At 34.6% G+C, this 26,037-nt stretch overlaps 1 protein-coding gene across 1 annotated transcript in view; it reads right to left on the bottom strand.

Moving 5' to 3' along the window:
• LOC106478148 (netrin receptor UNC5C-like) overlaps positions 1-23,558 on the bottom strand; it is an 84,336-nt gene extending 60,778 nt beyond the window's left edge. The window contains exons 1-2 of the mRNA XM_022381688.1: positions 23,287-23,558; positions 13,246-13,605 (exon numbers count right to left, since the gene is read on the bottom strand). Coding sequence (XP_022237396.1) covers positions 13,246-13,605; positions 23,287-23,362 — 436 coding nt within the window. The 5' untranslated portion in view covers positions 23,363-23,558. The remainder of the gene's footprint in view (positions 1-13,245; positions 13,606-23,286) is intronic.
• Between the last annotated feature and the right edge of the window lie 2,479 nt (positions 23,559-26,037).

Below are 26,037 nucleotides of genomic sequence, written 5' to 3'. Positions count from 1 at the left end.
AACACCATCTTAATTGGAAAACGTATGCAAATGTGGAAGGAAAGAGGACATCGACATGTTTTTGCTTCAAAGCCAAGTGATTTCTTTCATCGGGACATTAATAATCTGATTGTAAGATGAAAAAGCATCATCGATTAGAATGGAGACTATTTCATTTAATAAATGTTTTGTTTTGATATATAAGTTGTTCGGGTTTCTAAAAAAGCGACATTAATTTCTTGATGACCTAATATTTGAACGTTGGGTGTTATTTATTATTCTAATATTAATATAGTATAAAAATTAAATCCGTCGAACATGTAAAATAAGCAAATAAAACTAAGGCATGTGTGTGATTTCTTATAGTAAAGCCACATCGGACTAGTTGTTATGTCCACCGAGAGGAATCGAACCCCTGATTTTGCGTTGTAAATTCGAAAAGTTACCTCTTGTTCCACCGGGGGACAAAACTAAGGCACGTGATAAAAAGTGAGAATGGTACATTATATTTTGTGGGAGAAATGTCTGTTGAAATAGAATACACTCAGTGCATAAGGACACTATCTCTCAGGTTATATACTCTATTCTTAAACGGTACATCTCAAATTATTTAAATTGAAAGTTAAGAAGTGGGTGCTATATCCCACAATGTCTCCTTCCTATACTATCATTCATCGTTTACAGGAAAGCAGCTGTAATAAAGCAGTTTTTACTTAGTTTTATAAAACTTCAAAATCCACATGTGCGATATAGTAGAAAAATATAAAAATGCTTTATGAATTATTGTTTTGCCATCATTATGAAATAAAGTAATTAATGCACATTAATTTTCTTACACTTTAAAACTGTAACATACACTCACTCGCTTTCGGGTTGTGATATACAGAAAATCGCTCTTCAAAGTCTGTGATCTAAATACTGTTTTGAGCAACCTAAAATTATTTTCTGGAATAACGGTTACTTTTATTTTATATAGAAAGATTAACAGTTTAAAACTGGAATGGCACTGTAATAGCTGAGACAGCTTTATTAATGATGATGATATTGGTGCTAAGCCTAATACAGGTTAAATTAGTCGATGTGAATATTAATAAGGAATGGCATTCGAATGAAGCAGCTCGGTAAAGCATGTTTTGGTGAAAAACTTTGAGCATGCATCGTCATCGATTAATGACAAGACGTTCTTGATTTTCCAGTGGAATAGATCCTGGTTTCTCATACACATCTACGTTCTGTCAGCTTAGAGCTGAAGCTTACACGTCACGACCAGGTTCAACTTTAATTTGCCATGGCTGATGAGATCTCGATCACTAACTTTAATTAAACGAGTGTAAGTGATATAAAGTGCTTTAAAAGTGTACCACGATAGCAAATTAGTAAGATAAAAAAGGTTCATGTACCTATTAGTATCAGAATATTGAAAATAAAAATACATAATACGAGAAAAAGTTAAAACTCGTTTCAGGATATCAGCAGTAAATAATAAAAAATATATTACAAAAATCATGACCACAAAATGCAGAAGATAAATATTATTAATACTCAACGTATTGTTTTATGCTTTTCTCAAATGCTCAATATCTACTGCTATCGTATATAGGATAATGGATACTTTAAATAAAATAAACACGAGGGAATCCTTAATAGCCGCGGCACAAATTGAAATTCTTTTAGGTAGGACTAGAGTAAATTAATGTATGTGACCTTTCCCTCCCCTTTTTATTAGCTATACTTTTGTGCTCCAGCAATGCCAAGCGTGTGGCGCGCGCATACCCAAACCGATTTTATTACTCATCAGGATCTCTACCAGCCCACCCTGAAATTGAAATTCTTTTAGACCGGATTAGAGTAAATTAACCTATAAAGCTTCGAGTGTAGTTAAATATATCAATCGAAAGAGTTTGACCTCCTGAGTCCAAAACTGTAATTAGATTTCAATTCGGTCAAGAGATGACTGAGCTATGAGCTAGAAGTTTGTACTTGAAAAATAAACAAAACACTCAGAGCCGTTTTATGAGCCGCTATGCCGCGGCTAAAAAAGCACAAAAATAAAATACACCTACATGAGACAATGGAACGTGATTAAACAATTTATGAAGGAAAAGACACATTACAGGAGAAGAAATAAAATGAATATTAGGTAAAAAAAGTTTAAACTAAGTGTTTATGCTTCATAAACACATAAAAAATACCTAAAATTAATATTATTACATGTGCCTCGATATTAGATAATTTAGTGAAAATGAAAAAAAAATAATAACCAGCCAAATGCTGTTATTTTTTCTTATTGCAAAGCTAAACAGTGGGCTAACTGTACTCTGTTCGTCGAGGTAAATCGAACCCTGGATCTCAGCGTTGCAATTTCGTAAAATTACCACTGACTTACCTGGGGGAAAGACAGTCAAATAAATAGGGAATTAACTTTGTAAGAAAATCTTGTGCAAGAAAATGATAAGCGCGGTCAAAATTACGAAGAATAAACTTAAGTTAAATGGTTGTCATGCATGTAATCCATGTGGTTGTATAAATTGTCTAGCTATGGCTTTCTTTTGCATATAGGTTTCTCCAATGTATGTGGCTGAGCACTGCGTGCATTGTATTTTATACAGAACGTTTTTCATGGAATAAATCTTCATTAAAACTGTTGTCTCTTGTATAGCATTTTTTTTTCTTACAACAAATTTACTAATGATTAAAATTAGAGCGAACAAGTAAACTGTTAGTTGTTGTTTTTTCTGATTGCTTTAGGTACTTGAGCAGCTGCATTGTTATCTGTGTAAGGTTTAGCTCAAGTGACACAAGCAGCTGCATTGTTATCTATGTAAGGTATAGCGTAAGTCGAACAAGCAGCTGTATTGTTATCTTTGGCATAACAGCTGCATTGTTGTCTATGTAGAGTATAGTTTAAGTTGCAGAAGCAGCTGCATTATTATTTATATATGGTATAGCGCAAGTGGCAGAAGCAACTACATTGTTATCCATGTAGAGTATAGTTTAAGTTGCAGAAGCAGCTGCATTGTTATCTTTGTAAGGTATAGCGCAAGTGGCATAACAACTGCATTGTTATCCATGTAGAGTATAGTTTAAGTTGCAGAAGCAGCTGCATTATTATCTATATATGGTATAGCTCAAGTGACACACTGTGTGACATGTTTTTTTTTTTTGGAAACTGTATAATCGCCAATGGAATTACATTGATTAAGTAACCTTAAAATAGAGTTAAAAGGATAAAAAAATGTCAAAAAAAAAGATAATTACAATCTTCACTATTTATATTTGTACCTATTTTTCCTTGTGTCAAATGTTGTCAAAGCATTTAAGGTGGCCGAAAATAATACCACGTTTAACAGCAGGAGAGTAATGAGACTCGAAATGTAAGATAATTAACTATTATATATATGAGTCCTAAATGTTATGACTCTACCCAGTAGTAGTAGTGTGATACCAGTCATTGGTTACAGGACTGAAATATCGCAGAACGTGCGTGGAAAAATCAAATTGTGGCAAGACGTCATACAAGCTGAAAAGGGTGTGTGTGTGTGTAGATGATGCTATTAAAAACAGAAGTAGTCGAGTTATAAGGCACGAAACTTCACAAAAGAAATGGTAAGTACCTCAGATTATATTCTTTATGAGACAGATGACGGTCGACTACGGATCTTGCCAACAACTTTGTTATAAATATTGATGTGAATATTATATCGAGAATAGTAACGTACGTATTAGGATGAAGTGGTCTCAGTGGACGCGTAACTGCTCGAAACCTGTTGTTGAGAGTATCCAAACCAAAAGGTTGAAATGGGCATCGACTCACAAACAGTGGAATGAGCAACGCTAGAGACGTGTGGTCTTTACAAATGAACCCAAGTTTGAACTGTTCGGCAACAGTCAACAAACGTTTGTTTGACAGAGGAGGAGAAGAGAATGGTATCATGGTCAATGTACATTATCTACAGCAGGGATTATCAAACTGTAGCACGCATACCACAGGTGAAGTTAATGTTGGTGCCACACGACAAAATTAATATAAAAGAATCATAAAATTAAGCCTTAGCTGAACTTTCTATGAACATATAAATACTACTCTCCTCACTTATAGACTCACTTTCTACCTGCATAAACTCGCCAGTATTTTCTTCTCTTCAAAAATGGTACAACATATTATTCAATTGTGCCAGGTAAACATTAATGAGTAAATATTACAAATATGAATTTTTGTTTCCAGGTTTTTTAATTTAGTTCTGGATTTATAATTTTAAAAAATTGAACAAAAAGTAGTACGCGAGCTTGAAACGTTTGAGAACCACTGAGCTACAGTGAAGGTCCCGTTGCCTTAACAAAGTGCTTCACATATCGGAACTCTATTACATCAAGAATAGACCAAGGGTAGGCGGTAAGTGATGTTGACTAGCTGCTTTTACTCTAATATGTCCTTTCAAAACTAAAAACGGCTATGCACAAATAGCCTTATATGTAACTTTGCGCGAAAATTCAAAAATAAACATATTCATGCCGCAACACAGTTTATCAATGTACGACTTTGGAAAATTGTTCCACGTCTCGTGTATTACTTCCCACAGTTCAGTATTTGGTAGGCTTTTGACCTTCTCACTTTTCACGTAAGTCCATATGACCTCAAAGATATTCACATCGAGACTTTGTGCAGGCCAAACCTCGATTGTGAGTGCTCTGACTGCCCCTTTACCGTCAAGATGTCGTTTCGCTGCCCCTTTACCGTCAAGTTATCGTTTCGCCACATTTATTCTATGTTTGGAATCATTGTATATGATGGATGACGAATCTCTACCAAATTAGTTGTGTTCTTAAGAGAGTGGCATAAGGTATGAGAATCTGTTATACTTGTCAGCAGTTTTCTGTAGATTATTGAAACAACTGCTTTATATGCAGCCCTTAATTTGTACTGACCGCCCCTCCTTCCCCATCCACCAACCATGGCGAACATATAGTCCCCGGTTTCACAGTCCAGACACGTTAGCTATTAGGCCACGTCTGGTGCTGGGAACATGGAGACAGGGTATAATGCTCTATGTAAAGGAAATGACACACAAAATATTAGTGTCTTGTACAACTTACTTGGGCTGGCAGAGCATGGTGGTTAGGGCAATCGACTCGCAATCTGCGGGTCGGAGTTTCGAATCCAATCACAGAAATGCTCGCCCTTTCAGCCGTGGGAACGTTATAATATGACGGTCAATCCCACTATCCCAAAAGTTGGTGGTGGATGGAGTTGACCAGCTGCCTTCCCCCTAGTCTATCACTTCTAAATTAGAGACAGCTAGCGCAGATAGCCCTCGAGTAGTTTTGGGTGAAATTCAACAAACAAACACATTATTCTTTTTTCTGTAATGCCGTTTTTCACCATATTTTTTAATACATTCACCGTTTAATATTGCCATTACCCATTGTTCGTGGCTTCTCTATGTGTATCGCTTTGTGTGTGCCCATAATGATTTTTTTAGTGTATATAATGAATTAATTTGCAAGAAATTCGAATTAGGGTAATTTCTGCATTCATCTATGTCAAACCAGCAGCTCTTATATGACGTCTAATCTATTTACGACAATTCTCATTTTATCTTAGATTTAAACAAAGTAGGTCCATACACGTAGTGCGTCTAAGGATAATATTAAATACAATTACACAGGGTGTCAGAAACATACTTTAGGAGCATTTAGAGTAGTCAGTAAAGTCAAAGTTTAGCAGTTAAAGATCGACGACTTTCGAGTCATTTGTACGAATTATTGTTGTTGTTTGTTATTAAGCACAAAGCTACACATTTGTGTTCTTTCGAGATACCTGTTAATTTATTATGAGTCGTAAGCTTTTGATTTTACTGACAGAAGAAGGTTGCTGTTGACCTAGGCTTGCCATACTAATGCAGATCAGTTCTGAGCAACTCGTATATTAGCTACAGTGGTCTCACTGTCACAAGGAAACAACGCACAATCGTAGGTTAGGTTCTGTTCTGGAATATTTATCACAGTATAGTTAATTACAACTGTTGTCACAAGTAGAACCTATGACAGCAGTACAAGCTTGAACTTCTGTATCTAGAGAGACAGAAGAAGGTTGAATAATCCTAATAAACCAAGCACCTTGTGCCGTATGAGTCCATCTAAAGAATGATCACGGAAAGTAGTTGACCAAATTATGATTTTTCTCTGACACCATTCGTGTTAACAACACACCTAATGTCAGGCTACAGTGTTAATGAAAGCCTAGAAACATATATCAAAGAAATAGGAGTGATACAAACTAACAGAGTGTGAGGAGCTGAGCAGTCTGATTGAGGAGCTGTAGAACATGAGGAGCGAGATTGTGTATGCTAAGTATAACATTAGAACTACAAAAAGGAAGAAGTCCTGAGCAGCTGTGAAGAAGCAGCACCTCTTGAAGTCTGGGAACACTCTTATTGTGTCCACTTAAACATTGTAAGTGAATCTGTCTATTTCATGGGAACAATAGTGACAGAGTGTCCCTATAGCGCAGTGGAAAAGCGCGTTGGATTTCTAATCAAAAGGTACCGGGTTCGTTCCCCGGCAGGGATGCCACCACTATTGCCTGCTTCCAAGTCCAGGATGAGAAAGGAGGAGGGTTGGGCGCGGGGCTACCGACTCCGCCCTGTAAAAACCAACCTGCTACAGAAACTGCAACAACACTTCCATCGGCGAAGTGTTGTTGTAGCCCTATGTTCCACTAGGAACGACAGAAACTAAGAAGAAGATAGTGACAGACTAAATACGTTTCTGATGTTTGTGTAATTTTAACTCTTTGTTTTGTTATATAGTATGTTATATTTTTAAGCTCTTTTTGGTATATATGCAAATGCCTTATTACCGTATTATTATTTTCACTATGTATTGTTGTTAGAATTTTCAACAGTTTTCCGTTCACATTTTTTTGTATTTCAACATCTTCATATTTTGATTTGTAGTAAAGTTTATCTCGTCTGTAACTTACCATAATATGATTGATTGTGATTATTGTTTTTCTATTATTTATTGTGCCAATTCCTTTCGCTTTTTTATACCTTTTTACAGTATAAATGTATTGAGTAAGACAATTATTGTAGACGCAAGTATATATACACACACAAACTAAACACCTTACAAGAGCCTTTGTACTGAGTGAGTTATATTTTTTGACCTTTTAGCAACGTGACAACGTACATGTTGGTCTAAAAATCTTCATATTTTATTCCATCTCGCCAGTTTGAGCCAAACCAAGAGTTAAAAATTTGTCAAAAAATAGTAATAGAAAGAGAGGACAGTTCGTAGTACGTGGAATTCAAGCTTGTTGTATCTATGGGACGCCAATTACAAGAAGTCTAGTATGTGGTGGCATCATCAAACAACGTAGTCCAAGAACACAGGATCTGTATATCTGAGGGGGGCATTGGATTACCATAGGAAAGTGAAGACATTGTCCTCTGAGTAACTAAACCTCTAGACTCACATACTTGAACATGCTGAAGATCTTTTTCTTTCCGTAGTTAGATTTCCATGTGTTATTGACACGTTTTCCTTCCAGAAAGACGAAACAACCTTCCATTTTGCACATAGTGTTCGAGAGTCACTGGGCAGTGCCCTAACAAACTGCTAGATTAGCACTGCGGAACCTTCACCCTGTCCACCGTACTCTCCAGACCTAAATGGAGTTTTGGCTATGAGGACACATTTAGTCTATGGTTGACACCTCACATCCAGTTAAACATGATCGCATCACAGAAGTAACTTCAAAATGCGTACTTGTCAATATGTTTGACACATGGCGAATACTATTGCAGAAGTGCCTTGAGATTGAAGGAAGTCATGATCATGGGCAAGTAGTATAAAACTTTGGGGTGCGTAGACCAACACGTTAATATTTTTCTGCGTTGAAAAGTTATTACCTTTTAAAATGTGTGTAGTCATTTGTATATATATATATATAATTCAATATAATTAAACGGGCTCGGGTCTCTTTATATCCCCATAGATCTGAGATCGATCACAGTTTATACTGGTTGCTATTCTTCTTGGTTCGTTTTGTTTGTTTGTTTAAAGTTAAGCACAAAGCATTACAAAGGGCTATCTGTGTTTTGGCTACCACGGGTTACGAAACCTGGTTTCTAGCGTTGTAAGTCCGTAGACATGCCGCTGTGCCACTGGGGGTAGCATTCTTCTTGGAATAAAATATGTAAAATATTATCTACTTATGGATTATCCCATGTTACAAACCGCACCTTTTATTGGGTGTTATACACTTGTCGATTACATAGAGCAAGTAAATATACAGCAGTGTTGTGCTGAAGTTTCGCAAAAGGAGTGTATTGAAAGAATACAATGAAAATGTGGCATATATAACGTAGTAAACCTTTAGAAAACGAGATATTATTTTCCAAAATTATTTTATTTTATATCACCTAAAATTTTTTAATCGTCAGTTCCGAAAAAAGTTTAACCATTATAGTTTCTGTGATTTTTTTCAGTCTAATGTGCCTTCACTTTACATTATTTTTATTATAGCTGCGTCTCAGCTTTTTGACATTGTCTATAAACATTTTCATATGTCAATTTTCTTTAGCGATTTAGTTTGAAGCTATCAAAACTTTATTATAATGATTGAAATAGCTTTCAACTCGTACAATGCGATATTTTTTTCTGAATATATCTAACTGACCATTTTATTTTCAGATATGGTGTAACATTCATCCTTTACGATTCGATATAGATATCCATGTTTCTTACTTTATGAGCAAATATATCAATCCATACGCTCGTGTCATCTGCAGCTCATACTACTCTCGTGCAGAAAGTCACAATATTAGTTCTGCTAAAGATTCGCAAACATGTAGAAAACAATCTACAGAACCGACCAACAACGTGGAAACCACCATTAAACACATGGTATAACCAATAGGTTGTTCCCATAAAATAGCAGCTGCGGGAAAATACTTTCAACTGCCATGCCCAATGCCTACCACATCACGCATAGTTTAGTTATATACTTCTATTTTGTTAGTGGTTTTCTGTAAACGGTTGCATTAAACTGTCATACAAATTATATAGGTTTCAACTGTCGTGCCCAATGCCTACCACATCACGCATAGTTTAGTTACATACTTCTATTTTGTTGGTGGTTTTCTGTTAACGGTTGAATTAAACTGTCATACAAATTGTATAGGTTTCAACTTTCGTGCCTAATGCCTAACACATCACGCATAGTTTAGTTACATACTTCTATATTGTTAGTGGTTTTCTGTAAACGGTTGCATTAAACTGTCATACAAATTATATAGGTTCTCTCCATTTGCACACTGATACTTCTTTAACATAAACCACTGATATAGAAAGCTGTAAACTTTATAGTATAAAGTTTGTAGTGAAATAGATCATAATTCTCTTATGAGCGTGTGTATGCCACGATGCTACGTTTCCTGTTGTGTCTTTTAAACGAGCCGAACAAACGTCCATCCTTTAAATTACACTGTCCAGCTAAATAAAATCGATTTATATCAGCCAGGAATGATTACGGATTTCATCTTTTCATGTGCAGCTTTTTAGATTGTAGTGAAGCACATTGAGGTTATTTGAATTTACAAGCTTGTCACAAAAATTCTGAGTAGATGCAAAATCAAATGAATCGGTTTTAGTATCACGAGTTTCTTGTTATAACGTAAAGACAAAAGGTATGAAAATATATACACTTATGAACAAACACAGACACACAAAATAATACACATAATCTGTTCAGATTATCAGAATTGGTAACTGCTTATTACAGAGGTATTTGCTGAGGAAATATGTCAACTTGGATATTAATATACATGTGGCTAACTATCTACTTAGTTATAGGACTTAAAAAAAAATGTTCAAAGTTTTATACATATTTATGACTTTTTCTGACTTAACGTACTACAAAAAGCAGCCATAATTTCAAATTTCAATGGATATTGTTGTTGTTTATTTAACGCAATGTTACACAATGAGGTTTCTGCGTTCTGCCCACCACGTGAAATCGAACCCCAGATTTCAGCATCGTAAGTCCGTAAATTTAACACTGATCCACCGAGGGATAATTTTATTAATGTTTGAATTAACACTCAAGACTTTAGAAACATGTTTAGCGTGAATAACATTACATAATTCTAATCCAGTTCTTGATAAACTGATTATAAACGATTGTTTGAAATATAACGTTATAACTCCCTATACAGTTATTCTGAACACATTCGAAGCGAGTATTAAAGAATTTTCTTGACATTTTAACAAATTCTATTTTCCTCTGCGCCGATTTATAACCAGTTTGATATTAAACCATCTTTTGGCCTAATTAATGTTCACACGTTTTCGAATTTTCAAAAAGGTAGTGATCTGATCAAATATTATATTAATTGAGTTGGTACACACGATTATCAAGTGATCTAACCAGGTGGCGGTGTTCACGCTTCAGCTATGTCAAGTGACCACCAAACATCGAACACATTTAATTACACAGCATTGATTGATTACGCCCATATTTGACGATGTTCGAATTATACAGGGTAATATTTCAATACACAGCTGTTGTCTCATTTAGCAGCGATGAATTTTTCTCATGACACAAACAGAAAACGTTCTTTCTGACAAAAAAGTATTTTAAAACCAGATTCTGAAATTAATTTCTATATTCTAACATATAAATTCTTTGGGCTTTTCATTTTCTTATTTTGTTCGATTCCGCGCAGAGTTGCGCAAAGGGTTATCTGTACCGGCCGTCCCTAATTTTGAAGTGATAGACATGGCGGAAGGCAAGCTATTCAACACCACCCACCGCCAACTCTTAAGCTACTCTTTTTAGACCGAATAGTGGGGGTTGACCGTCACTCTTACAACGTCCCTACGGCCCGAAAGTACAGAACGCTTTATTTTGCCGTAATAGGATGTAAACCATGAACCCACAGCTTCACAGTCTGGCACGTTAACCACTGGGCCACGCTCGACCCAAGATTTTTTCAGTTTACTCTGTATAACACACCAAGCAAAGAGTGTAGTATTTGTTGTGAATATTAATGTGCCAGTTTGGGTTATTTAAAATTGGTCATTTCGAGTAGCTGTACTGCGATAACGTTATAGCTCAGTTAGTAGAACACTCGTTAACGTACCAAAGATTCCAGGTTTGATCCCGAACCTTGAAGATGCAAAAGTTAAGTCAACAGTCAATTAACTTAACAGTTAACAAATACTGGAACTGAACCTTTAGTTCAGTTAGTATAATACTCGTTTGGCAATATAAGGTATCTCAAGTTCGAATATGTTTGGTTAATGTGCAAAAACGAGATTCCTACGGCAGTAGGTATATATGTTCAAGAAAAACATGTTTCGGTAATAATAGCCCCACTTTTCGTCATTTACTAGTGCCATGATTATCAAACACCATTGGCGTATGAAGATATTTTTACAAGCAAGAACAGTATTATAAAAGACGTAAAATACTTCCAAACTTTATACCAACAACAACAACAAAAACTATAAACCGTTAATTCTATAAACACTTTTCAATAAACGGGAAAAGTCAGTTCAAAGTAAGTATAGAACGGTAGTTACGGCGCCAAGATACATTGCATTCTTTCTGATAATGGAGACAATCGAAGTCTCGTAATTAGACAAACACAAAAACAGAGACTGCTAAAGTTCAGTGCATCAAATCATTAAACGAAACTAAAACCCACATAAAAAATACAGTCTATAATGACGTCCACTGAAGCAGTAACAGTTTACTTTTGACTAAGTAACTTTTCTTGTATGTTAGTGTTAATCATCAGGAGCCTGCATGGAGAAAGGGGATACTTGTAAAGGCACTGGTTTCTTAACCTGAGACTCAAAATCTTACACTCTTACGTAGCGTGGAAAATGTACCAGATATTTCCAAGTCTTCCCCCAAACTAAAGAAAAAGTGTTATGATTTTATATGAATGCCCAATTTGTAAGATATTTTTCGAAATTATTATTTTTTTTTCCAATCTACATATAAGACCTATCGTGATGCTTAGTAAGTAAATATCAACATAGAACTCCTGCAGCAAAAAGAAAAAAAAAACACAAGAGGAAATCCTCAATAGCCGCAGCACTTGAAGTTCTTTTAGGCAGGACTAAAGTAAATTACGGTATGGGACTTTTTTTTTTTTCCTTTTTATTAGTTATATTTTTGTGCTCCAGCAATACCAAGCGTGGAACGCGCGTATATCGGGTTCGATTTTATTACTCATCAAGACCTTTACCAGTCTACCCTCAAATTGAAATTCCTTTTAGGCAGGATTAGAGTAAATTAATCTATGATATCTTAGGTGTGGTTAAATATATCATTCGAAAGGGTTTAAGTTCCTGAGTCCAAAACTGTAATTAGATCTCAAATCGGTCAAGAGATGACGGAGGTATGTGCTAAAAGTTTGTACTTGAAAATAACAAACAAAATACAACACATTCTATGAACCGCTGCTGTGGCTACTAATTGCTGTAGAATTTGTAACACCAGAATACATATTCAGGGAAAACTTCCGAAGAAAAAAAATATCAATTCCATAAGATGGGTTGTAAAGCCAGAACTTATATATATAAGCAGTGTTTTAAGTAGTATCCCTACTCAAAAACTCGTGGACGATTTTTGCCGCTTTTGTGACAGGAATACATTTCAAGAAGACTAAGTTTTTCTATTAAAGATATATATATATATTGGCATTAAAACTTTAATGATATTGGACAATGAATAAACACAGCGAAACGTTTTTTCCTTTAATTACACTACAAGTGAGTAAAACAAACATGAAACCTGAATCTCACAAAAACAGTTAATTTTACTTTTGAGAGATTTTTAGACGCAAAATAACTACATTTCATAGTGACGTACTTTTCCGTAAGTCTTTTTTAACTATGCGTTTTATCCATTGAAAATAGTGAATGCAAAAAAAAAACAAAAACAAAGTTTTTTTGTTTGAATTGTATTGGAACTAAACGAGGCCTAATATAATTTTTAGTTTCAGAATTTTTGCCCCCCCCCCCCCAGTGGCACAGCAGCATGTCTGCGGCCTTACAACGCTAGAAACCGGGTTTTGATACCCGTGGTGGGCAGAGCACAGATACTCCATTGTGTAGTTTTGTGCCTAATTCCAAACAAATAAACAAACAAAATTCGGAATTTTTATATGAAGTTTATAATACAAGGATTTGGAAAACAAAAGTGACCTTCTACAAAATAATGAGTAATAAATCAAACTTATTACATACATGCTAGCTTGACGACAGTCTTTCGACTGTGTGTCCGACCAGTTGACGACCACGCATGGCACACGCAATTGAATTTGTTAGGACCTCCATAGTCCTCTACGTCTTCTCTTGTGACGTCTACTGAGACTTCCAGTTGACGAATTCCCGTCATGGGGTCTACAAACTGCTGCAGGCTGTGTTGTTTATGATGAACTAGTTCTCCGTTACATTCGAAATAAACCTGGAGGGCGTCGCGGACCTTGCAGTGGAGGACAGCAGGATTGTTCCTCACCACATAACTATCTTGTGGCTCCTCCAGTAAAATCGGGACAGTGGAGTGTTTTGAGTCTTCATCTGGTAAAGGTTCTAGCAAGAATCCCCCTGGATCAGGAGAAAAAACAATTGTTAGTGCATAATATAAACTTCATTGGATAGGAACAAGATAAATACTCCACGATAAATACAAGATAAATATTTTATTACACTAAATATACATACATTAGATGCTATCAAAATACTGGAAAAAAATCAACTCTATACATGAATTTATTCTATAGAAACTGTTTGTACAGTTATAGATACTGCACCAGATCCTAATGCTATAATTACAGTTATTCTTCTTCATCGGGATTCGGTCCATGTTTTGAACAAGGGAGGATCAGGTTCAGCGTAGACCTCTTCCTTTTAATACAGAGAGTACGTTATGGTTTGGTTTGAATTACGCGCAATACTACACGAGGGCTATCTGCGCTAGCCGTCCCTAATTTTGCAATGAAAGATTAAAGGAAAGAAGCTAGTCATCACCACCCACCGCCAACTCTTAAGCTACTCTTCTACCAACAAATAATTACATTATAACGCTGAAAGGGCAAAGAAAGTTTGATGGGGTATGTTGTGTAAAATAATGTAAACTCAACAGGAACAATCGATTAGATCCACGTTTTGCAGGGCTGAGCCTTGCTCAATAGTTAGTGTCGGGTGTGAATTCGAGTGTCCATATCTCGCGTTTTATTCCCGCAAAATCGCGTTCCACACTTTTGAGCCACTGGCGCGTTATAAGGGTGACGATCAAATCCCGCTATTCGATTAAAATACTCCATGAGTTAGCGGCGGGTACTGTTGACAAGCTACTTTCCCTCTTTTTTATCAGATTAAATTGATGGACGTCTAGAGCAGTCCATATATATATATATATATATACATTGTATAACTTTAAATTGCACAACTACAGAGTCACTGCTGTACAGGTGTTGTTCTTATTAACATAGCTAGATAAAAATACTTAAATTATTTACGTCGTTTTGTAACCTGAAAAACAACAAACCAAAGATAATTACGTACTTGTAAATGAAGTGTTAGCAAAATTCAATCAAACGCATATAGCATGTTCTTATTTGGTTCTTCAACAAACGTAAAAAGTAAACGCCGTATAAGTTTTGTTTGTTTGTCTTGAATTTCGCGCAAAGCTACACGAGGGCTATCTGCGCTAGCCATTCCTAATTTAGCAGTGTGAGACTAGAGGGAAGGCAGCTAGTCATCACCACCCACCTCCAACTCTTGGGCTACTCGTTTACTAACAAATAGTGGGATTAACCGGCACATTATAACGACCCCATGGCTGAAAGGGCGAGCGTGTTTGGTATGAAGGGGATTCGAACCCGCCGTATAAGTGCTAACGGTAAACATATATCACAAATAATCCCATATAAGATATACTTATCAAACTTCTTTTGGATATACTCGCTCGTCCCTTATATACTGATCACATGCTCGTTGTTTAATTAATTATATATTTTTGGTTATTGTCATAATTAATCTCATTGCACGTCAACATGTCAACATGTTTGAAAATGAATAGATGCTGTCATATATAACCTACAGAATTATATTATTGTTCATAAAGCCAATTACTTAAGGTTCAGTTCGTATCAAAGCTCTACTGAAATCACTTCTTTTCGATCGAGGATCTAAAGTGATAAAGAAAGTGTTAATGAAAAGGATAACATTTGTACATTCTTAATGATAAGTATTAGTCTGACAGCTTCAATAATGAAAGTAATAATATGTAAATTAACGGACCCCCCTACATTATTAGATGGCGATGTGGATTATAATACGTTGAACTAGCCGGATTTACCTTATAATCTATAAAGGAAGATGCAGATGAATGCTGTTCGAGCATGAACTAGCCGGATTTGCCTCATGATCTATAAAGGACGATGCAGATGAATGTTGTTCGAGCATGAACTAACTATATTTACCTCATGATTTACAAAGGAAGATGCAGATGAATGTTGCTCGAGCATGAACTAGCCGGATTTACCTCATGATCTATAAAGGAAGATGCAGATGAATGTCATTCGAGCATGAACTAGCCGGATTTACCTCATGATCTATAAAGGAAGATGCAGATGAATGTCATTCGAGCATGAACTAGCCGGATTTACCTCATGATCTATAAAGGAAGATGCAGATGAATGTTGTTCGAGCATTCATTTCAGACAGTCTGGTAAAAATCTAATTATTATAAATTAGTTACTAAAAACTATCGGATGGACGGTATGTGGCAGAATTGTTTAGCTGATTTTGAAGAACATCCTAACATCTTTTCGTCCTCCTTAAAGTTTCGTAAGACAATATTTCGCGATGGTTTTCCATCCCTCTAGTTATATAATTCAAATAATGACGCCGTCTGCTTTCTTGAGAAATCTTTGCTGCTTTTCTTATATGAATTTCTCACAGCTACACACATTCGCAGGATAAGCAGAGGCTCTGCTGCTATTTGCTAATCTATTTCAAACACAGAAGTTTTTTTTCTTGTATTATTTATCTGTACAATAGATTATCGTGATGCTTTTGGTTGTTGTTGTTGAGCCACCTTGCTGTATAAAAAAAATATGTTTTATTTTAACACTATATGAAGTGTTATTTCCAAATAACATATATTTGTATCGTGACCCAGACTTCACCGCACCAAGAAAGCACAGCCACAAGGAACACAGAAGTCTTAAGCAGAGACATTCGGAAGTAACAATAAAGCAGTGAAGAAGGCCGGAACGGACCAAAAAGTTGACCAAGCTGGAGACAAGAAAAAGCGAAAGAAGGGGAGGAAAGAGAGCTTCAGTATTTACATTTACAAGGTTCTAAAGCAGGTCCATCCAGATATTGGAATCTCAAGCAAAGCTATGTCCATCATGAACAGCTTCGTGAACAATATTTTCGAGAGAGAATCATCACCAAAGCTGTGACCAATTACACCAGTTCCAAGTATTATTTTCTTCTTCTCTTTTCAATGTGGTTGTAAGAGCAGTTTTGTTTATATTAAGTCAAAGCGAAAAAAACTATTTGTTTTACAGTTTATTTTAGTTTAGCTTCCCTGAAATACAGAATCGTGTCACTTATCATCATAATCAAATCTTGAATATTAGTGTACAAAATAATTAGAACTAAAATATAATTTAATAATCCAGCATTGCACTTCCTTTCATAATTATGTCCCCTTCTAGTCACAACTCTGTCACGGGGCAAAACAGCATACTAAGTTATTGTTGAAAAGGCCTACCAAAGTTTGTATTTCACCGACGAATGTTAGGTTATTGCAGTTACTTTAGACAAATGTGCTAATTAGTATGTGATACCCTATGTTTAAAAATGCATTTACATGAAAATTCAATTTGTTGGTTTCAACACTAGTCTACATATTGTGTTGTATATGTTGTTCCTACAGCGGGAATTGAACACGAAATTTAACGCTATTAGCTCTCAAACTTTCCACTGAGTCAACTGGGAGTCATAACGTACTTATCTATTTTTTTTTACAACAAGCCCATGTTATTATAAACTGTAATTATCAAGAAAACCTAAATATTTCTTATTTATTTTTTTGAAATGGCACTGTAATACCGGTTCAATGTTCAAAACACGCCATGGACTCTTTTAAGAATAATCGTTATGAATGGTTCATAGCTATAACGAGTGTTAATCTTGAAATAGGTAAATAATCAACGTAAAAAGTTGTGTTTTTTCCTGTAATTCGTGTCAATTAATTGATAAAATTCTTTGGGTATTTTCTGTATAAATATGGAAAAGATTGTTACTGGATTCGTGATAGTCTAGCAGGTTTCACACACATAGATATGTACTATATATGTCAAGTTTTGTTTTGTCAAATATTCCAGTAGTGTAACGTAATGCCACAGGAATTTCGAATCTTTTCTACAGTCTTGTCATATTCCAATGACTTATACCATCACCGACCATGCTCGCTCTTTCAGCAGTGGGTGTTATAACGTATCGGTCAATCCTACTATTCTTTGGTAAAGATAAATCCAAGAGTTGGCAGTGGATATTGTTGACTAGCTACCTTCTTATATTCTACTGTAACTTCTAAATTTAGGACGCCTACAGCAAATAGCCCTCGAGGCTTTGTGAAAATTTTCACAAAACAAACATATTGTGTGATAGCAATGAAGGTTATCAACGGTAGATTTTAACTTCTGCTGTTTAAAATACAGTTTATTTTAACTGCTAATCTTTAATATGATGGAAATAGTAGACGGTGTTAATCGTTAACAAAATTGCAATATATCGGACGTCTACAAGTACAGTTTTCAAAATAAAAATAAACGAGTTTTTAAAGTTCATGACTAGTTACTTTTCAACGCACAATTATATTTCAGTAAACTAAAATTAGGCTTAAGAATATCAATATGTCACATTTTCTCAGTTTGCAGCTGACGTCATTATAATCGAATGTTATTTAAATTTTTAATTACATAAAAGTAAAAGTATTCGGTTTTTGAATGGTTAGTTTTTAGCTTAATATCAGAGAGTTTTTTGTTTTTTTTGGTATAAATACTTACTGTGGGCTTAATTTTATATGCAGTTCACGTGGAAGCTATCCTTCACTGAATAATGACGTTATGGCTGCTTGAATGCTTACTTAAAAAAATAAAAGTGAATACAAGTACTTAAATATTTTCTAATGTAGTTTAATGAGGCGACCACACTCACACTCGATTAAACTATCGTACTATAACGTCTGATTAATATACAAAAATAATTTGTTCACTCTGATAAGAACGAAAAAAAAACCGTCAAAAGTTAGTCACATGCACACAATATATGTATGTATATATATATTCGTTTGTTCGTTTGAATTTATGCACAAAGGCTATCTGTATATATATATATATATATATATATATGTGTGTGTATAGTCTAGAGAAAAGAAATATCAGTTTTCATTATTTTGGTAAATAAATCACCTAGATATTTTCTGCTCTTCTTAAAGTAATAAATGTAATGAAAGCATGAGTAAAAATTGATTAATAATTACACGTTTTAAATTTGAAATTATAAGTTATATGCTATAACAAAATCCTTTAAAATTTTAAGATTTTGTTAATGATTAACAAAATCAATATTTTAATCTTTTATGCAGTACTTATAGAACTTGGTATCTTGTAGCATACTCTCAGAAGCTGCATTTCTCACTGCTAAAGAGCGTGACCTAATATTAGTGTACTTAAGATTTGGCGATGGATGCTGTTGACTTCTTTTTAGTCTGTATAGCGTAGATAGCCTTTGCTCAGCTTTGTGCAAAAATTCTAAAATATTAAACGGGCAATAACTGTCAAACATTTATTATCGATATTTTTGTTAAAGCTAATATAGTTATATCATAAAGGTCTTTATTTTAAAAAGATTACCACACCGCTCAAATATTTTGAAACGTTTCCTAGGATTTATTTCAAATTAGATGTTTGCTTAATGCACCCCTTTTGGTTTCCATTTTGTTTAAAAACAAGGTCTGACATAGCCTAGTGGTTAGGGCACTCAACTCGCAAACAGTGGGTCGCAAGTTCGAAATCCGTCACCGAACCTGGTCGCCCCTTTTAACCGTGGAGAGAGTTATGTGATGGTCAATCCCACTATCAGCTGGTAAAGGAGTAGCACAATAGTTGGCGGTGGGGGGTGTTGACTACGTGCCTTCCCTTTAATATATCACTTCAAAATTAGGCGCGGCTATCTCAATTTTCTGAAAATATCGGGTATTATTCTACCTCAAATTGTTCTCTCTTATTTAATGTTTTTGTATCAATGATACCTCAAAAACCATTGACAGATTCGTTTTTAAATATTAAAAAGACTTTATATTCGAAGTGAGCAGATTCTTGTCGATTTCCAGCTCTATAGGGATAGAACTTTAGTGCACAACTTTGGCCAATCTACTAGTAATAAAGAAAAAAAAGTTTAATACACGATTTACTCAGCGCACATATTAAAAGAAAATTAAACACAAAAATTGAAAAGATGAAATGACAAAGACAAAATAAGTTTTAGAGTTTTTTACAGACATCAAGCAAGGAATAGCAGTTTCACTTTCAAGAGCAATTAGAATAAGACTCACGCAACACAAAGCACAAAAATTATTTTGTTGATGTGACATCAGAAGAGTTATAATCAATTACCGCGGAGTGAACAAATAGTTACTCGTTTTCTTGATCAAACATTTTGATTTTTTTTCACGCTCGGTAAGTGTAACGACATTTGAAAATATAGAAATAAGTACATGAGCATCACTAAATCTCCTCAAAAGACCTTATTGAAAAATAAACAAATTTAGACAATTGCCTTCAGTTGTAAATCTTTTTATTGTTACTAGTAAAAAGTTATACGAATATGTATTAAAACAATATTGTATATAAATTCCTTTACGGATCACCATGGGACTCAAAAGCAAAATATATGCGAATTACACCATGCATGAATTTCTTTACTGTTGCGTTGAAACCCTGTTTATAAGATATAATTACAAATGCCCCACAGTGGCACAGCAGTATCTCTGCGGATTTACAACGCTAGAAACCGGGTTTCGATACCCGTGGTAGGCAGAGCACAGATAGCCCTTTGTGTAGCTCTGTGCTTAGCTACAAACAAGCAATATAATTACGACTCGAAATACAGTAAAAATATAGCAGTATTTTTTCGTTATTCCACTAGGTATTGCTGGAGCCAGTGTAGAGCACAGTGGCACAGCAGTATCTCTGCGGATTTAGAGTAGGTGTCTATGTAGAGCAGGTGTAGTTGAGTAAACTCCTTGATACCTGTTGTTCTAAATGCAACAACTTACCAAAGTAAATTACTATGATATTTTTTGTGTTTATGGAACTTTAAAAATTTATGATTGCTTTTGTCACCATCCTTTTTTTATTACAATTAAACCTAAATTATATTATACAAATCTCTACAAATTTATTAAACTATAGTTTAATGTAACATTTAAGAAAATCAGTCCTACGTGTTTTTTTTATTAGCGACTAATTTTGTCGCACTTATGAATTTTCGTACCATACTGCACCTGTTGAACGTAGCACTTTGTTTGTATGTTTTTAAGCGCTAGTCTACACAATGGGCTATCTGTGCTCTGTGCACGTAGTAAGTTCTGTTACATCCAGTTTTCTAGGTTTGTTATATAACGCGCGTGCGCTTTGTTTTAATATATAGCAATAAAAACTCGCACAAGTTAGAATTCCCATGTACCACAGTAATATTTCTGAACCATCGTGTCGTGATATCATTTTTGTGTATTGAAATTTTTATCACTCGTAAAGAAAACATTATCAATATCTGTAGAGAACTAATATACAAAAAACATTGCCTATATAGCCTTCTTAATAATAACGCTGGGTAATTAACATACACTGCGCATTACATTGTTTCAAATACAGCTTTTCACACCTCATAGGCACTACAGTCGATTTGAAACAGTAAACAAAAATACATTCACAAAAAAATATGCCAGCAATGCTATTTGGAGTGTAATTTCTGAGTTATTTTTCTCACAATATTAACTTTTTAATAAGAATAATCGTGATGTTCTTAATAAGTGTTATTTATTAATAAATTTTATTCAGTTCTTAATTTGTGACAACTCAGAAATGAGTGTCGGTCCGTTTTTACTGAGAATCAAACAAGAATATAAATATTTATAAGATAAACGGAAACCTATTATGACCTTGTCACATTGGTTTAATAAAGAATCTTGGCCTGGCAATGTTTTTACACATCTACAGATTCTGCATGAAACTTACTGTTCTCATGAAACTATCAAAAAAAAAGTACGAAATTACTTGTTCTAACATTTTTCTTCTACAATATAATAAACAAATGTACAACTTACTAATTAAAACATACTCATGTTAGTTTTTTTGTGTATACATGAAAGCTCTGAGAACTACGAAGTCACGTGAAATCTTAGATTAGAATTCCCCTGCTTGAAAAAAAACTCTACGCAAATAGCATGTGGAACTGATTTTAAATCATCATAAAATCTTCATTGTTCATCGCTCAATCAAAAGAAAATCCCACTTGTCAATAATATTGCAGTGCAGAGGCAGCAATAACAATGTTCATTTATATATCAGTTAAACAAACATTTGAATCACGCCAATGTGTGTTTAATGCTATTCTAACACAAAACTACTTAGAGCATATAGGTATCGATAAAAAAGGATCTGGCAAGAAAAAATGATTGTTATAATTTTTTAAAAAAATATCTGCAGTCAGTTTAAAAATGAAGTTCGTTGATTTGTTTTGTAAATCTTTGAGTGTGTCTTTAACTCGCATAGCCCAGTGTAAATACAAATACACAAAAGTACATATAATTGTGCGTCTTAAAACTTTCTGAATGAACAAATCATGAAGAGTCGAGTAGAAAAACATCACATATATTGAACAATAAGCGTTGTTTTTACACTTATCAATCTTGCTCATCAAACATCACCAACAGCGTGAACATCAGCATCTTTAATGATTTACTTAGACTGCTTAAATCATAGACAATGCTAAAATTAGGTTAGGCTTTTATCTGTATGAGTGTAAGACGTAAAGAATCTTTCATCAGTATCCAAGAAAATCTGCAACCAGAATCTATGTTCTCCTTTGTGAAATCTCAACTCTGTAGCTATTCATCAGTGCTTTAGATCAGATATATGATCACGTTCCGAGGGTTAGCTAATTTCGTTGTTTCCCCTAGTTACGTGTTGTTAAAGTGACATCTTGAAACCTAACAATCGATTCCTCAAAAGTTTATAGATATGCTTTAATATGCCACTTTCAGCTTTTAGTAATTACAAACACATATAAAAATAGCACACTTTTACTGAAAAAAATTAAGTATTAAGTCAAACAGTAGCACCAGTTACAATATATAAAAAAAGTTACAAATATGTTTCAAAAATGTTGATTTTTTTTCACACAAATGTACTTAAAACTTCTGTTTATTTTGTGTTGTTAAGCACAGAGCTACACATGAGACTATCTGTGCTCTGCCCACTTCGAGTATCGAATCCAGAATTTTTATATAAGCCTTCAGACTTACCGCTGAGACACCAGGGGGCTTTTATTTTGAGAGAAAATAATTTCTCAAACTTTAATACTCAAGCTCTATCTCGTTAAATCAACTGCTTGAAGTGTGAATTAAAAGTATAGTTGAATATTTAGTTTTACGTTGCTCCTCATTTAACTCTACAAATACATACAACGAAATGTTTGTTCGTATACTACTTCCCAAATAACTCTTAAAATTGTAACAAAAAATCAACCATTGATTAGGAATTTCACTGGTTATTTATGTTATCGAATATGAATAATCTTACGTTGCGTTATTATTATATTTTAGATACCCATTTGGTTCTCATTACGTATAATGTTCAAACATAACGAACTGACTCACGCCGTCTTAAAAGGTCTATGTTCAGATTTGAAAAGACTCGCTGAGAAACAGTAAGTTGAATTTAAACAATAACAGATATCATTCCAATTTAGAACTAATTTATATGTTGAGTAAAAGTTACCAACTTTCCTGTTCTGTCGCGTGTTTTTTTTCCTTTGACTTTTCCTGTGTTGTATCACTATAAGCGGAAATATCTTTGTATACTACAATAACTTGAAGATATAAACTGTCATTCATATATATTAAAGTAAAGTGTAATATACAGTCTCCATTTATCAAACACGACGTAGCATTCGTGAATAAGTAATACAAAATCCACCTACCGTCACTGACCGTTTCCTTAGTTAGGCCTAATCTCAAGGCAGCCAGTAGTATTATAAACGAGAAGTAACGCAACATACTGAATAATGTACCGGGGATTATGTAGTCCTTCTTGTTCAGTCCGAGTGCGGGCTTCCGTAGCTGTCAGCGTTCTGATATAGACTTCAGGAACATCATATTCAACACCTCTATCTATATAATCTATATCTACGGATCGAACGAATGATTCCACAATCGTCCGTCGTACTCAAAACTGATCAACAACTGCAAAGTGGCTCAGCTGAGTTTTTCTTTTTAAACAAAAATTCCTTGATTATGACTTCGTATACCGTTTTATTAATCAATGTAATCTATACTTTGGTACGTCTCCGGTAGCATCAGAGCGATAAAGGGCTGTAAAAGTAACATAACTATTCTGTTTTTTTTATATAATCACAGAAATAACTTTCTCTAACACAGCTGCATAACGATAAGATTTATGTGTCCCCCTCAAATAATGCTATTTAAAAATTATATTCCCGCAGGTAGCTTACGTCCCCAACTAAGCGTGCAAATAGTAGCTATATTATCCGTACGTCACACAAGGGCTAGAGAACACACTGAGGACAGCGCGGTTCTGATCCGTTACTTACAGTCTGCTCTCCACAACTGACGGCTTGACTCAAGAATAAGTAACATCGGACAAGCAGCAGCGCAGTGACTCCTAAACAGCCAGGAGCCGTGAAAACTGAGCTAAGACATCCCGCCTTGACCCATTGTGGGGATGTAAGATAAGTTTTGGCTCCGATCTGACAAAAAATAAAAATAAGTATATTGATTTTCATAATTCTGACCTATCATGTTCAGCTATTTAATTGCACAATATGCACGAAAGGCTATACTTCAGCCAGAAAAAAAATATTTTTAAATTTAAATTCTTATTACAGACTTGAATACGTTAAAGATTAAACAAAAGTCACAGTTACATAGTCATTCTAAGCAATACTAATAATTTTAAAAGATCAAAGAACGACACTGAATCGCATCGTTCTTTGTATAGTATTACAACATATATTAGGTTTTATGCTCTAAGTTCTTTTCGAACACAAGATGAGCACGCGATAAGAAATTGTTTGTTTCTCTTTCTGGACTTTGAAGTTGAGTTCAAACTTTGATCTAAAGTTGGACCTTATAGTTTCATTAAAGTAAAAGTAATTATATCACTTTTTTTTAGGAGTAACACCTTTAGTGACAAGTGGTTGGGGATGCTGGGTGTGTTTTAAAACAGCTTCAGAGTGCTTAACAGCATTCGTATCAACGGAGCTGACTGACGTCTATAGTGAAAGTATATGTTTTGAGCATTGGGTCTATGGGAAGTTTAAAGAGTCATGCCTTGTTTTTTTTATTCCTCATACGTTTTCAAGCGTAGGTTTATACATCATGTATAATCAGTACGCATTTTATAACATCGAAGTTGAGTCAAGAATTAAAGCTGATTCACTCTAACAGGCGGCTACTACCTCTTTTTTTATTTATAAAAAAGGATGTAAAAGGTTGTGCCAATTAAAAATGGTTGTCTTGATCACCCTTCATATCAACACGTACTGGTTTGGCTGATAACACCGAACATCTGATGATAGATGTCCGCTGAAACTGAATCCTCGCCTGCCGGATCACTACTACCTAACCTAATGCCCCCCAGAAGGCGCGTAAACCAAGACGTCTCTGGTTGTAAAGATTGATCCTCGAACTCATTGTTAGAGTCTACCATTGCTTATACTATTATTGAAATAATGATACACATATATTGAAGTTTACAGCGTAGAATTAAAGCTTACGAAAATAAAATGTAAAGTTGAAGCTTCGTATACTAGTTACTGTAAGATACTAAACGTAAAATTGTAGTAACATAATCATGTTTGTCATAACGTTATGTTACATTTCCAAGACTCCAACCTTTAGAAGCAGAAAAGCATCGAAAATCACAGATATCATTCTAGTATATATATCGGATGTATACAAGGGAATGTTCGAACATATTATTAGAAAACCAATAGCAAGACAAGATGCAGTTAGTAATAAAAATACTGAAGTTCGTTGGGCATCCATAAATCCCAATCCCCAATATGATCTATCATGTTGTTCTTGTATATTAACCTTATAAATGCTTATGTTTATAATGTATTATTTTTTAAACTGTTGGTTGAACGTCTAAATAGCTCGTAACATGCAAATCTAATGAAAATTATATCAGAAGAAACTACCGAAACAACAAAGCAACGAGATCAAAATATATAAAATAAACAACTACTTAAAAACAACTGACCAAAAGTTTTACATTACTCTTGATCTACCTCATTTTCCTTCTGTTTATTTTTTCCACAAATGTCAGAATTAGTTGTGGAAATGACCCAAAGCAAACTATAGAGGAGCGATAACCATATAACTACAAATATAAGAACACATGTAGTTGCTTCGATAAGTCAGATTGTTATTTTTTTATATGGACATTCTGGTTTAGTCCAGCGGCTGTGTGTACAAGCGATAAGAATATGGTTGAAGTTGTCACTTCTATGAGCGTATAGCTTTCTTTATGCTCTTAAAAACACACCAGAACTCTGCTCTTTTACTGTGTTTCATGTAGAACTTTTACATGAATTGCTTAGTAAAAAAATCACAATCTACTACACCACAAAAATGGATCATTAAGTTGTTCATGATTCTAAGTAACTATTTTCACACGATGATTTTTGTGAAGGCATATATATATATAT

This window comes from Limulus polyphemus, unplaced genomic scaffold, assembly GCF_000517525.1.
Source record: "Limulus polyphemus unplaced genomic scaffold, Limulus_polyphemus-2.1.2 Scaffold185, whole genome shotgun sequence".
Taxonomy (NCBI): Eukaryota; Metazoa; Arthropoda; class Merostomata; order Xiphosura; family Limulidae; genus Limulus; species Limulus polyphemus.
The sequence above is the reverse complement of the archived record's forward strand: the minus strand, read 5'-3'. Positions and strand labels throughout refer to the sequence as shown.